The sequence below is a fragment of the Anolis carolinensis genome, chromosome 5 (genome assembly GCF_035594765.1).
Source record: "Anolis carolinensis isolate JA03-04 chromosome 5, rAnoCar3.1.pri, whole genome shotgun sequence".
Lineage (NCBI taxonomy): Eukaryota > Metazoa > Chordata > Lepidosauria > Squamata > Dactyloidae > Anolis > Anolis carolinensis.
Window position 1 is genome coordinate 24,621,371 of NC_085845.1, and position 15,509 is coordinate 24,636,879.

At 38.8% G+C, this 15,509-nt stretch overlaps 1 protein-coding gene across 1 annotated transcript; it reads right to left on the reverse strand.

The window, feature by feature from the left end:
• Window positions 1–1,067: 1,067 nt before the first annotated feature.
• On the reverse strand, window positions 1,068–15,013 carry LOC100552939 (alcohol dehydrogenase 1A). Its single transcript, XM_003225736.4, has 9 exons — window positions 14,856–15,013; window positions 10,746–10,847; window positions 10,466–10,604; window positions 8,674–8,761; window positions 7,288–7,507; window positions 6,226–6,489; window positions 4,534–4,669; window positions 3,716–3,854; window positions 1,068–1,575 (listed from the first exon to the last, which is right to left on the reverse strand). Exons 1-9 carry the CDS (start codon window positions 14,871–14,873, stop codon window positions 1,551–1,553), a joined length of 1,131 nt encoding a protein of 376 aa, XP_003225784.1. The 5' UTR covers window positions 14,874–15,013; the 3' UTR covers window positions 1,068–1,550.
• Between the last annotated feature and the right edge of the window lie 496 nt (window positions 15,014–15,509).

The following is a 15,509-nucleotide window of genomic DNA, read 5'->3' on the forward strand; positions in this document are numbered from 1 at the left end:
TCTTTATACACATAAGCATTTTATAGGAGCCCCCGGTGGCCAAGGGGATAAAAGCCTCGTAACTTGAAGGTTGGGTTACTGACCTGAAAGCTGCCAGGTTCGAATCCCACCCGGGGAGAGTGCGGATGAACTCCCTCTATCAGCTCCAGCTCCATGCGGGGACATGAGAAAAGCCTCCCACAAGGATGGTAAAACATCAAAACATCCGGGCGTCCCCTGGGCAACGTCCTTGCAGACGGCCAATTCTCTCACTCCAGAAGCAACTCCAGTTGCTCCTGACACGAAAAAAAAAAAGCATTTTATGACGTTTACTTGTGGGCATTCAAGTGGACAGTCTTACGTTTCCCCCAGTTCTCCTCTTGTAGTCATTACTCCACAAGGACAAACCTTTCAATGGTAATTTAAAAAACCTATATGATGAATTTCCAAAATGTTGTAATGTTAAGTATTTCCCAAAATTACAAGAATTAGCACTTCTGTTACCACATTCACCTTTTTTTTAAAAAAGAATTGAAAAGAAAGTGATATGGGTGGAGACTACCCTGCCATGCGTAATGGAAAATGTAGTGGGTGGTTGCTGTTGAGACTGCTGGAGTCTATAATGTGTGGTGAGGTAGACTAAATTCTCTGTTTTCAAACAACATGGAAAGGCACAGAATGCTATGATAAGAAGACAGTCCTCCATAGTTTTACCCACGTTCTCCCCCAAATGGGATAAGGTCCTAGGTATCATAATGGCTATTTACCTGGGACCAACTAAGCAATGGACATGAGTGCTATGGGATCCATTGCACAAAATGTACAGCCCTGAACAGTCTAACATTCTCTAAAAACAATGAATGTTAATGTTAGATCTGATGCAGATGTTTAGTTGAAGTTCTGGTCTGCAGGACTGGTAAAATAGTCCATATTTGTATGAATGCAGGAACGATTGTTCATACTTATCCACTTGTATCAACAAATTATGCTCATCTTTTGATGACTGGAAGAAACAATTAAGTATAGGTGCTATGCCTGTATCAATATTCCACTGTAAACAGACAAATCAAGACAAATCAACAGACTAATCAAGACAAAAGTTTATATTTAATATTAACTCAGAGACCAAACACATGAAGCTAAGCATTTTAGTCCAATATAGTACATCATCTCTTGATTGGAAACAAATAATCAAGCTAAAAAGAAAACCATGATCACATCATGACTATTAACATGGGAGAATTGTGATTTAAAAAAAATGAAGGGAGAAAGAGATCATTGTGTGAAAAATATATTATGCCAAAAAGATATATTTTATGTGGCTGGAGCTGGCTTTCTGCCATTATCTGGACAATTCATTTAGCAAGTATGTATATATTTTAAGCCATAATGGTGATATTCTTTCAAAAATAAATCTCTTCAAGAGTTTCCAGCATCCATTCAGTCCATTAAGAAGATGTGAGCATAGAGCAAGAGAAGGAAAGAAAAACATTGCACGCTGTAGATGTCAACATTTTAGAGAAGGAACTTCAACTGTGATTCTTTGCTGTCCTTCTTCTTACACCAAGATCTTAAAAGGTCAAGACAGTGCGGATGCTGAAACATAAAAATAGTTGTTTTGAGTTTGAGGAGCACTGTTCTAGGCCTTCAAATGGAAGCAATAGCATCTCAGCCTCTCTGTCTTGTCTTTCCTTAACCTGTTCTTGCAAAAGGGAAGGCCAAACCATGTCCAAACTAGATAATACTTTAAAGACACACTAACCATTTTATCTGTTTTTCATTCTTAAACTAGATTAAGAATACGATGCTTGATAATACTAGATCAATGGTTCCCAACCTTTGATCATCCAGGTGTTTTAGACTTTAGTTTCCAGAATTCATGAAAGTCGAGGAAGCTAGCTGGGGCTTCGGGAAGTTAAAGTCCCAACTACCTGGAAGACCAAAGGTTTCAAAAACACCCATGTGAATTCTAGGAACTGTAGCCAAACCACATCCTGGGAATAGGTTTTTAGGAATCACAGGTTAATTCTAATCCTCTGAAGAGAAAAAATGACAATTCTCTGGTGCATATATGACAGTCTGATCTCATACAACCTTCTTGGAATGTGAGGAGCAGCCTTTGGAATTCATTTGTTCAGTCACTTCCACATGTATAGCATATGTACAGCTGTGGCTGGTGGCTTTCATGTCAGATGGATTCATCAAAGTTTAATCTGAACTTTCAGGGAGCTCTTAACAGTGCTAGCTCTATTTAGGGGCCGGGCTGTGGCGCAGGCTGGTGAGCAGCCTGCTGCAATAAATCACTCTGACCATTAGGTCATGAGTTCAAGGCCAGCCCGTGGTGGGCCAATTAAATTTTTTTTAAAAATAGCCCCTGCTCATTGCTGACCTAGCAACCTGAAAGATAATTGCATCTATCAAGTAGGAAATAAGGTACCACTTATAAAAGTGGGGAGGCAAATTTGACTAATTTACGATGTTGGAATGAGGAAGTGCTGTCACAGTGAATGATGAAGCAGCTGCTCCCCCTGTGGCCAGAATCGAACATCTCCTCAGGAGAAGGTTAAATTGCCTCTGTGTCTGTCTCTGTCTCGGTTCTATGTGTATATGGGCATTGAATGTTTGCCCTATATGTATATAATGTGATCTGCCCTGAGTCCCCTTCGGGGTGAGAAGGGCAAAATATAAATACTGTAAGTAAATAAATAAATAAATATTTAGACAAAATAATTTAGCATGTTGGATAGTTTCTTCAAAGTTCAGGCTAAAACCTGGAGCAGATTCACTGCCCCATGACATGGAAGTAAATGTGTATATGTGACTGGAACAATGCCAATGTTATGTTGCCATCAACCAGCACTGAAGGCAGGAAGTTGCACACATAAGCATAGGAAACGTCCTTCTTTCACTAGGCAGAGTGAAGCCAGTGCGTCAAACAGGAGATGTTAAAGATTATGGAATGAACAGAGTTGTATGAATGATATCTACTACTAGCCATGCTGGTTGGGGGATTCAGCGAGATAAGGATGACCGAAACTAGGCTGTTCCTTCTAGTTATGGTGGAAGATGCGGTCCTTTTTCTAGTGCTGAAATAAAAGTCATCCGGTTGGTGTTTGTGGGCCTACCTTGATTTGGGTAGTAAATGTTCTGGACTGGTATAGGATACACAACAATACTGTGCAAACACAATACAAACTAAAGGAAGCAAAACCGCAATGCATTATGCATGGCTTGCAAAGGCGAAGCATAGATGCTATCTGTTGTGCAGTGGTGACTTTTTGGTTCTGCATGAGTTATGAATGTGTATGTCCCTAAGAGAATTGTCTTCTATGCTAGATAATTTGTTCACTTGACTTGTTTGATTGGCAGCAGTTTTGCAGAATCTCAGGAAAAGTCTTTTCATGATTTGACTTTTTAAAAAGCACTGATACCAAAAATTCAGACTAGTACCGTCTGCATAGAGCTCGAAAAGTTATATTTAGAGGCTGTGACTTCCATGCTAATTGGGAGATCCTGAGAACTGCAGTCCAAAAAGGTAACTTGCAGGCCTCTATATGCAAAATTGTGTACTCTGTTACTAAAGAATCTACACCCAAAGCATAACCATTTACATAGAAACATCAACTGGAAGTCCCATGAACTGACCAACAATCAAAAAGTGGGAAGGAATGAAGGAAGGGGAAAAAAAGAAACGGGGGGGAAGAGGGAGGGAAAGAGTGAAGAGAAGAATTATTACCTCTTTCCTGACCGGAGCAGTTCAAATCCTTCATTAATTTTCTCAAAAGGCATTGTGTGTGTTATCAGTGGATCCAAAATGAATTTCTTCCCCATGAAATCAGAAACGAGTTTAGGGACAGAGTCCTTGCTCTTCCATCCTGAAAACCAACAAAGAGGGGTCAGAAAACACCACTGAAGGAAACAAGAGCAGCCAAATTTGTGAAATTATCATGAGATGCATTCTAAGTCACACACTGATCCTGTGCACCCACATCAGTTTTTACAGAACACAAGGGACTGGTGCCTTTGTATTCCTTTTTGGTTATTCCAGGCATAAACCGCTCTCAAAACACTACATTACACTGGTCCATATTCTCAAAAAAATACCCCCCTCCTGATTTATGCCTTTTTCAAGGCAGAGGAATAGTTTACTTTAAAAAAAAAAAAGACATACAGTGTTCCCTCACTACTTTGCAGATCACTTTTTGCAGATTCACTGTTTTGTGGTTTTTCAATAAACTCTAAAAGATTATATTAATAATAAAAATTACAATTTACAGCCTAAGGAAGGGAGGAAGGAGAAGCCAAAGGGAGAGAAAGGGAGCCCAAGCAGCAACGGGAGGAGAAGGAGGCGATTTATCAACACACAATTGGTTGATAAAGACTTAAAATAGAGTATAACTACTAAAATAATGTATAAATATTAAAATAAACATCATGTCCTTACTTCGCGGATTTTCACTTATTGCGGGTGGTCCTGGAACCTAACCCCAGCGATAAATGAGGGAACATTGTATAGGATATTTGATATGGAGGGTATTATATCTGCAATTGTACCTCCAAAGACTGATCCTTTCCAGGTACGTCCTGTGAAAAGCAACATTGGATCTAAAGAGATTTGAGCTGCTGAAGGAGGCACTCCCACAATCACACTGGTCCCATAGTTGTTGTGGCAAGAAGCCAGAGCTGCAGTCTGAGAGAAGAAAATACAGCTTTTATTCTCTTTATTGCTTCATATCTTTTATTGACATTGCTTACAAATTGCCTTTCCATGCAACGACCATGCCCCTTACCTCTCCTTTCCACTCCATGGCTATTCTCGCCACCCTAGCCAACTTCTAGATCTTGTTGCTAACATATGATGTTGGTTTTATAACAACAAAGTAAAATGTTTATTTTTAAAGTTGCATTAAAGTATCCAGGAGTCTTAAGTGCTTTCACTTTGAAACGAGAGGAACACCATATATTCAAAAAAGACTAAGGTCAAGGAAAGGACTTATTATTTCACAGGTGTGGATTCAGCTTCAGTCTTTGGGTAAACCTATTGTGGATTTCTAGTTATTCCCACTGAGGATAAATTAGGCTGAGAGATAACATTTAACATTGAAGATTTAACCCAACATTTCATGGTCCAAAGCCTGGATCCTATTAATAGTCCCAACTAGTATAAACTCATTTAATTCCTGATTGATGAATCTACACTTATGTAAATCCCTTAGTTCAATGGGTATAATCTGGAAGTTAGGAGCTGGGGGTGCAGATGTAGTTGTGATTTTTTCTGCTCTGGAACCATCTTAAAAAAAAAACAAAAACCATGAATATGGTTGGATGTTTGGCTCTGAAAAAGATGCATTGTTAAACAACATAGGGACAAGCCTGCAATCCATTTAAACAATCAATCGCCAGTCCTAGACTTTTCTAGGAGGGCCAAGAAAAAAAGGTAACGTAGAAAGTTTATATAAAAGTATTGCAGAATAGTACATCAGGTATACCAAACACTACTACAACACTAAAGAACAATAGCAGTATTATTTGTCACTCTGGGTCTTTAAAAATAAAAAAGGAATGGCTTTTTTATTTTTCACAGATGAAACACCAGAGCTTGGGCAACTGCTTCCAGGATTCCTCAGGCATTAGCCATGCATTTTTGGGAGATTTTCAGATTTATATTCCGAAAAGTAACTTTTGTAAGCATTAGAAAGCATCAAACAACCATGCTTCTAGGTAAGAATGGGTCTAAAACCACTGCTGAAGGCAATTGGAGATCACAGCACACAACTGTACATCATGCAATTATAGCACTATAATTTGGCTTTAACTACCATGGCAACATTCTGTGGAGATTATTATTATTAATAATCTTGATTTATACCCCACCTTTCTCCCTGTGGGGACTCAAGACAGCTAATAATCCACACTAGATAAATTTAAAAAGATCAATACAAAAGCTAAAAAAACAATTAAATAGTAACAGTATATTAAAAACAGAATTAAAAATACAGTAAATACACTAAAATGGCCTTTAAAACTCATTAAGGGAGGGATATTTACAATTGTCAGAGAGTCTTAGTACCTCACCAGTCTGCCAACACTGAATCCCATGAGCTGTTAAAATGGAATCAAAACCCTGAACAATGACCTTTAATGTCCAATCAGATTGAATTGCTGATCCTAACTTTCTCTGGCTATTCTTAATTTTGCCCTGTCTTTTCTAAACCTTTCAGTATAACAATTCCCAAAGTGACATACCATGGTATCTATACGCCCAATCACTTCAAATGAATAGTCTACACCTTCTCCGCCTGTCAAATCAAACAGCACTTCATTGATGGGCTTCTTGAAATCCAGGGGATTGACGCACTCGGTGGCTCCCAACTCTTTCGCCTTAGGAAATTTGTCCTTGTTGATGTCCACACCAATGATTCGTGATGCTCCAGCTGCTTTGCAACCCATCACTGCTGAGAGACCAACTCCTCCCAAGCCAAAGACAGCACAGGTAGACCCAGGCTCCACCTAAAATACCATAAAATCAAAACAGAAAAAGAAATGTTGAGGATCCACTTAATTTGTAGACAGCAGACATTTCACTGGTATAGGATTATTTTTTTAAAAAAGAAATTTAATTAACTAACTTCTGCAACTGGTGGAAAATTTGTTTTCATTTGTCTTTGCTCATTCATATGTTTTTCTGATTTTTCCCTGTGGTATCTGCTGGCATTTAATTCCAGGATCCCGCCATCTGTAGATGGTAGACTCCATTGATGCAGACTCCATGGATATGGAGGGCCAAGTGTATCATTTCCAATTTGGAATTTCTTATATGAGAGGCATTAGTTGGAGGGCATAAGTTGAAATGTGTAATTAAACCTGCCTTTGCTCATTTATTTCTGTATGTGCAAATACATGCTATAAGCTGTTGTTTTACAGTATTCTTGTTTGTTTGCAATGCTATTAGTATTTAGTTCTCCCATGTGTCATTTGCTTCAGGAAAAAAGGCTATATAGTACAATCCCATACCCGCAGGGGATACTTTATTAGGAATTTGCATGGGCATGTGAAACTGGAAATAAAGGTGAATTCAATTGTAACGAAGAGTTTCTAACCCAGAATAAAATAGAGGCATGCTGGAGGATATATTTTGTCCTCAAAAACATAGATATTGGTCTTTCAGATAGGGAGTAATACTGTACTCATTAACCTAACCTCTCTAGGCAGCAAGACATAGTAAAGCAGGGTCTCTACCGATCACCATAAATTATAATTGAACCTAAGTAGCAGTTACAGCCTGGAAATGTATATTCTAGAACTCACCTTTGCTGTTTGAACAGCTGCTCCATAACCAGTAGAAAACCCACAGCCAACCAGACATACTTTTTCCAAAGGGGCAGCATCATCAATCTTGACCACTGCATTTTCATGCACCACAGTGTATTCAGTGAAGGTACTGGTGCTGATGAAATGGTGAAGACTCTTTCCTTTGCAGGTGAACCTGCAGGTGCCATCTGGCATTAAGCCTTGACCACTACTGAGGCTGTTGGAAAGAGACACACGGAGAGGGGGAAACGAGATTGCATAGACTAAGATCTTGCTAAGACTGATGGAGCAAAAATAAAACATCTTTGCTGATTGTATTTACATTACATTACATTGAGTACATTAAAAATGTAAATAGGACCAGCTGTTGGATAGGATTGGACAAAAGTATGGGAATCTTTTGGCCCAACACTCATAGATTTCTGCTCTCATATTAAGATTCCCACTGTTTTGAAAGGGAAATTTTCTATGAACATAAATACTAGCTTCAGAGGAGGTATTTTACTAAGGGAAGGGAAAAGTCAAAGTTACCCTTTCCACCATCTCTGAGGCTGAGTGTTAGTGACGATTTCCCCTCAAATGGTATTCTTAGCATGCTCAGATAACCTAAATGCAAAGATTACCACACAAAAGGATGCCTTTGGGGACTATAACACTGGGAACACAACACTACTTTTTCTCCCAAAGGAGCATTTCCAAGCTTTGCAAATGGTTTGATCTAGAATATAATGTATTGCAGTGGTTAGTAACCCATGGTATGCCATAGATATTTTGGATTTCATCTCTTGCCATTATCTATATTAGCTGGACTTCTGGAAGTTGAAGTCCTAAACATCAAATGGCCAAAGGTGGAGAGCCATGGAGAGAATGTGGGAAATGTGGGAAATGATGTATAGTTAAGAATGGGGATGAGAAAGCAGGAAGTGAGAGACATCTACCCCCTAAGAAGGGAAATTCACTCCTGAAAGAATTATCATGGGGAAAAGGCATCTCCACTGAAGCTTTAAAACCAATCCTTTTATCCACAACCAGCCAAATTTTTCTAAATCCAATTATCACAGGGACAGAAAGTGTGGTGAAATCTTCTGATCAGGGGCACAGACAGAGGTCTTAACCCTTCCCGGTGCTACTCAAAGCCTATATATATATATATATATATATATATATATATATATATATATATATATATATTGACAATAATATATATATTATTGACAAGATCCTACAGACCCTATCTTGTTTGTAACTTGGGGACTGCCTGTAGATAGAGACTGAACACGTGCTACAATAAAATGTCTTCTTTCCTATTTAGTAGTATATTTGAGTCGTGAAATAATGAACTATGACCACTGTGCCTCATAATAAAGTAATAATGAATCTTACTCATTTGCAGTACAGAGGTTGCCTTTGGTACTTTGGCAAGAGCTGCATTTTCCACACTGTGGAACAAAGAGTGGGATTACTTTGTCTCCTAGGAAGAAAAATAAATAAATAGTTATAACTCCTCACAACCCTATATGCAAGTGAAAGCACACATACAAGAAGCTCTTTATAAATGACATGAAATGGTGTTGCATTGCAGGGCAACTAAAATGATCAAAGGTCTGGAGAACAAGCCCTATGAGGAACGGCTTAAAGAACTGGGCATGTTTAGCCTGCAGAAGAGAAGGCTAAGAGGAGACATGATAGCCATGTACAAATATGTGAGGGGAAGACATAGGGAGGAGGGAGCAGGGTTGTTTTCTGCTGCCCTGCAGACTAGGATGTGGAACAATGGCTTCAAACTACAGGAAAGGAGATTCCACCTGAACATCAGGAAGAACTTCCTCACTGTGAGGGCTGTTCGGCAGTGGAACTCTCTTCCCCGGACTGTGGTGGAGGCTCCTTCTTTGGAGGCTTTTAAACAGAAGCTGGATGTCCATCTGTCGGGGGTGCTTTGAATGCGATTTCCTGCTTCTTGGCAGGGGGTTGGACTGGATGGCCCATGAGGTCTCTTCCAACTCTACTATTCTATGATTCTATGATTCTATGATTCTATGATTGCATTTAGTTCTGGATTCTCAACACTATTGTACTCAAAAGGTTAACTATATCTTAGCATGGATACATAAGATTTTGTGTACTAGGATACATAATACCAATGGACATTGGTGTCCATCTTGACTGGGCTATCTGACACATTGTTGGAGGAGTGTGTGTAGCAAATCCAGTTGTACTGCTGCTCTGCCTCAAGCTGTTCTAGGTTGTATGGGAGCTCTCCCAGTGCTGAAGTTTGAATCAGGTCCAGCAACAGGGTGGCCATCCAGCTTCAGTTTAAAAACCTCCAGAGAAGGAGATTCCATCACATTTGGAAGCAGCCTTTGATCAACCTTTGATTAGCTCCTACTTTTGGGAAATTATTCCTAACATTTGGGTGGAATCCCTTTTTCTGTAGTTTGGATTCATTGTACGATGTTTTAGTCACTGGAGCAAGAGAAAACTAGCCTGCCCCATCTTCAATATGATCTTCTTTTACATATTTAAACACTGCTATTATGGTGTCTCTCAGCTTCCTCTTCTCTAGCATAAACACACTATTTTGATAGGAGTACGTCAATGAGTACCAGGAGCTAGATGCTATATTTCAGAAGTACCTGGCAAAACCACCTCTGCATGTTTTTTGCCTAAGGGTGAGCCTACACTGTAGAATTAATGAAGTTTGACACCACTTTGATTGCCAGGGCTCAATGCCATATAGTCTTGTGAGTTGTAGTTTTACAAGGGTTTTAGCCTTCTGTGCCCAAGAGTGCAGCTTGATCACCAAACTACAGCTTCCAGGATGGATAAATAAATAAATCACTTTATTTGTAGCTCGCCCTATCTTCCTATACAACAGCATTCACCCATGGCAGTTAAGCTGGTGCCTGGTTGACTATTAGCATAGCCTCAGCGTCACCTTCATGATCAAATGACTCAGCAGACTAGAACTTTCACTACTTAAAAAAAAATTAATGACATGGCCTGTTTAGGTAGAGTAAAAGGAATAACCTTGATCTGTCACTCATGTGCATAGAGCAGGAATGTTTGCATTGTCATGCATGTCAAACAAGTCTCCTGGGAAGCCAATCACCATAACCACATGCAAATAAACTCTTAGGTGCCTTGAAAAGCTCATCTACTCAACATTTTCTCATACCTGGTTTTACACAGGTGACTCCCTCTCCAACGCTCTCCACAACACCAGCTGCTTCATGGCCCAGAACCATTGGTAAAGGCATAGCAAAAGCACCACTGATCACATGGTCATCTGAGCGACATATCCCTGTGGCCAAAATCTGCAAAAATGTCTATATTAATAATTACGAAATCATGCTCCAAAATAAAATGATAACATCCTTTTAGCTCAATCAACACAGGTCCTTGTTCTGAGTAACTGCAATTTGTTTAACATCCATCTGTTTCACCATCTTGTTTACCTTAATGCGAACTTCATGAGCCTTTGGAGGGCTTACTTCTATCTGTTCAATGCTCAGGGGTTTCTTAATCTCCCAAGCAATTGCTGCTTTGCATTTAATGACCTGTAAAAAATAAAAGATCAAAGGATCAAGTGTCTCTTAATGCACATTACATTGAAACATTGTAACATTGATGGCTTTTGGCCCAGTGACACAGGGTTGGTGAATTTACTTTGGATTTTAACCTGAACTTTATAAGAGCTGAATCCCTGAATCAGTATGACCTCTTGTGTGGCCACTTGGAAGTTCAGCCTAAAATTCATCAACCCCTTTGACATCTGATCCACCGACCCCCCACGACTTAGAAATCTTATCTGCTGAAATAAGATTATGGCTCAAAGCAGACTTTTTCCAACTAGGTACTTTGCTCACACCATTAAAATATATTGGGCCGGTCCTGCTGGTGGTCTATTTTCATCACCGTTTGTGTATAATGCATGGAATTTTTCTGCTTTCCTTATCCTGTGAGTAGCATCGTAAGAGGACAATGCAGTGCTTCACATGGTTGTATATATTATATTTCATTCGCTGTACCATAGCATATAATATTCATCTACCATCTGGGCAGATGTCCCTGAGCCCCAATGTAGGGAACCCTCTCCTCATTCAGCAATGCCTGTCTCAACTAGGTGTGACTATGCCAAGCCTTTCTGTCAGGACTGAGTCATCAGCAAAGCTCTAAATCAGGCATGGGCAAACTTCAGCCCTCCAGGTTTTTTGGACTTCAACTCCCACAATTCCTAACAACCTACTGGCTGTTAGGAATTGTGGGACTTGAAGTCCAAAACACCTGGAGGGCCAAAGTTTGCTCATGCCTGCTCTAGATAGTGGGTTGGGAATTTTACAGCACCATGAGTTGGAGAGCTGAATTCCTTCCCCGCTTCTGTTCTTGCCTACTGGCTACATTATGTCCCCCACTTTCAGGGGAGCTAGAAGCACAGGGCTCTCATGAAAGTGGAAAAACCACAAATAAAAAATCCTGAGAGAACATCTCTCTAGGAATCTTTAGGTCCTCCAGTGCAACTTATATAGAATCACGCTGGAGGACATACAGATGCCTAGAGAAGGCATTTCTAGGTCCATGGTTAACCTCTAGGGGAAGCTCACCAGAATAATGTTGGGCAGTCTTGAAAATATTAGAGAGTCAACTGTATGTTTGTTTTAGCTATTTATCATCCCAGTGGTGCTCTGTAGGTCAAAGCAGGGATAGCTCTATCAGTAAGCGGAATGAGGAATCCCCAAGATAGACTAATTTCTCCTCTTTCATTAAGGTAAGTAGTACTGTACCTTAACTTTCATCAAAAAGGCAAGAGAAGGGGACTGTATTTTTTAAATGAAAGTTAAGGTATAGTAATTACATTGACCCATGGATAAGTAGACTCGGTTTTTGGCCACTTTTTGATTAACATTTCTAAATACATGTACATTACTGCATTTAAAATAACCATCTTACTGTTGAGAAATAGGAAACAAATACTTTTAAAAATTGTATCTACATGGGAAGGAGGATAAAACTGTAATGTTACCACTACATTATTATTACATGGGTAGAGCGAGGCACTTGATATTATAACTGCAGCTACCCCATTTTAGAAGTAGTTTTCCAAAGATAGAACATAGTAGTTTGAGGAAACTTTCACTGCACAGTGCCTGCCCTTTGCTAACTGTTGGCAGCAAGCTGTCTGTGCTCATAAGAGATAGAGAACGTGCAATAAGTGTTTTATATCTGTTCAATTAAACACTGTGACTTCTGTCTTTCTCAGGAAAGAGAATAATCTCAGTTGTGTTACTAGGAGTGCAGAAGTTGAAACGTGCAATTAAACAATGTTAGATCTGCCTCTGCTCAGTTACTTGTGTGTTTACACATACATGCTATAAACTGTTGTTTGACAGTATCCTTCAAGGACTCTGGAATCATTTATTTGCAATGTTGCTTCATTGCTTCCAAGTGCTTCCAAGTGCAGAAAGAAAAGCTATAGAATACAACTTCCATATCTGCAGGGGATATGTTCTCAGACTTTTTGTGGATACGTAAAACTGTGCTTTAGAGAAACCTATTCAAAGGAATGACTTCTTGCCAGAAGAATACAATAGAGTCGTGCTGGAGGATCTAGAGAATGCCTACAGCAGACATATTTCGTCAGCCGGGGATAAATGAATTTACAGATACTAATCCTGTGGATATGGGGTTCATGCTGTCTTTAAAGAATGGTCTCACATTTGCTTTCTGAATACTCGATGAAGAGGAACAAGTTCCAATAATCTGATGGCATTCTGCAATACAGAGTACAAAGTACAAATTTGCTGATAACAGAGTTGTAAGTATGAATTATGAATTTTCTAAAAGAAGTCAATACAAATAGAGTCTGCATTAGGATCCTTTTTCAAATTGCCCATAAAATGGTCACAAGAAAGCCCTGAGTTGATATAGGTGCTCGTTCACACTCTGCAATTATATCACTATAAGTCCCCTATAATTGTCATGGCTACCTCCTACGCAATTATGGGATTTGAAGTTTAGAGAAGAGCTATGACACTCTATTTGAGAATTCTAAATACTCCTCCCTGAACAGAAAACCTATGGATTCCATATTAGGCTTTAAGACATAATACTATTAGCAGTGCACCATGATGACTGTGAGTGGTTGGCATTTATTTGGGATTGTAATTTGGATGATGAGTGGATTTGTCTCGTTTGTAGAAGAATGCAAGATTGATCTCTTAACTCAAGCAATGTTGGCAAAAGATACGTTGGAAGGGACCTTGGCTGGTTTAGCAATGTTCTATAGTCAAATTCAGGTTCCAACTATTTGGAGAATTTGGAGGCGGACAGATTTCTATCTCCATGTGACCACTCCAGGTCTCCCTTCCCTAGAAGGCATTTCTTCTTAAATAGGTTAGTATAAGAAACTGACAGCAAAGGATTTCCAAATCTTAATGAATATAGCATTTTGCAAGACTTTGCATATGCATTTATATTGTCACTCACTGGATCATAGCCACACAGCTCTCCCCGGCTTCATTGGTGAAGGCGATGAGATTTAAACCCAAACTCAGAAGTGTTACAACTTCCAGAATCCCTCAGCCAGCAATGTTTATGTTGATATGGAGAATCAAAGAGCTGTGGTCCAAAACCTTTATTTTTCCAGTCTCTACTTTGAATTTGTACAAACTGATTTCATGGCTCTATTTGGAAATAAAGCCCTGATGCTGAATTCTCTTTCCATAACTATTGAGCCTAGCATCACTTCCTAATATATTCCTAAAACTGATTTCTAAACTTTCATGGTTGCAAAGTATAAGCAGGGCAAACATTAAAAAATACAATATTTTTATGAGAAATAAAAATTATTTTTTAAAAATGGTGCCATTTTTTTAAAAGTTATACTTTTCTAGGTGCATTTAATATCTAGAAGTAAACCAGAATGATAAAATCTTAATGAATTAGCTCATTTCCTGATTTTAAATCACAATGAAAAGTGAGAGATATTTGGCAGTTATAAGTAATTTATTGCTTTAATGTTATCTGGAAAAGACAAATATTGCAAAATCTGATTGTTTCCAGATGGAATGGGCTGAATGAGCTAAGCATATATTTAACTCTTCAGCTGAAATATGTGGGACAACTTAGGCTGGTTTGTATCCTATTTGTATTGAATAACATTGAGGACTTTTTAAACACTTCACATTTGCAAATAAAGTTTCATTGTGCATTGTGCTTACTTGCCTCTTCTCACATCAGTACATTTCTTCTCACTTATACAGCATATTCTACAAAAATTGTTCATCTGCTAACTGTATTTTCCTTTTTCTGTGCTGAAATTTGGCTATGGTAAAATTTGCTATCTTCAGTGCAATTAATTTTAATGGCAATTACCAAATAAAGGCATCAATTTGACTTTTAGACTTATACTTAAAAGTCTTTTAAGACTTATACTTCTAATTAATCACCATATAACTGAATCTTAATTTTGTAGTAGGAACGTAAATGAGCATCTGGCTGTAGTGTTCTGGGAATTGTGTTCTAGAAAAGTAACTTTCCCAAAAAGGAGCATGCAACTAGTTACTTACCTTGCCTGCAGTACTCATCGTGTCTCTTCCTTGGTTTTGCAGATTCTGTTCTTCTTTGCTTTCTCACTTCAGAAAGCCAATAATCTAAATAACCTTTACTGTTCAATGGATATTGGACCGACTACTAATCAGTGCTCCTTCCAGCTCCAACTGCACAAACAGACCTTGGTGCTTTTTAAGCAAACCCACTGACTTCCAAGTCCCACCCTTGAATCCAAAAAGGAAATACGTCAACTGAATCTCCATTCCTCACTCCAGGCAACAGTTTAGTATCATACAGATATTACAAAAGGTTGATACTCTGTGCCAGCTTTGGATGTGTTTACTAGAAGCTTGAAAGGAAGATAAATCAAATATATCTCCATCATGGCTATGGAAGCAGGAAAAATCTCTAAAGCTGGCCCTGATATTAGGCAGAATGAAGTCATTAGGAACAGATTTTGGTTTCATGAACAGGGAGAAAATAGTTATTTCAATTTTTTGATGGTATCTTTATTTTTCAAGAAAGTGAAAACATTATTTATAAGATGTTTTTGCCACAAGAACAAAAAAGAGCACAGCTAGCCTATAGTTTTATGTACCAGTATTTTGGGTGGTCAGCATTTGTAAAATGGCTTGGGTTGGCCCCAGAAACCATTTCTGCTGCCAGAAAAC

Coding starts and splice junctions, on each gene's coding strand:
- LOC100552939 (XM_003225736.4), bottom strand. Junction 10,605..10,745: donor CTCATGAAGTTCGCATTAAG/GTAAACAAGATG, acceptor ACATTTTTGCAG/ATTTTGGCCACAGGGATATG. Junction 8,762..10,465: donor AGTCACCTGTGTAAAACCAG/GTATGAGAAAAT, acceptor TTTTCTTCCTAG/GAGACAAAGTAATCCCACTC.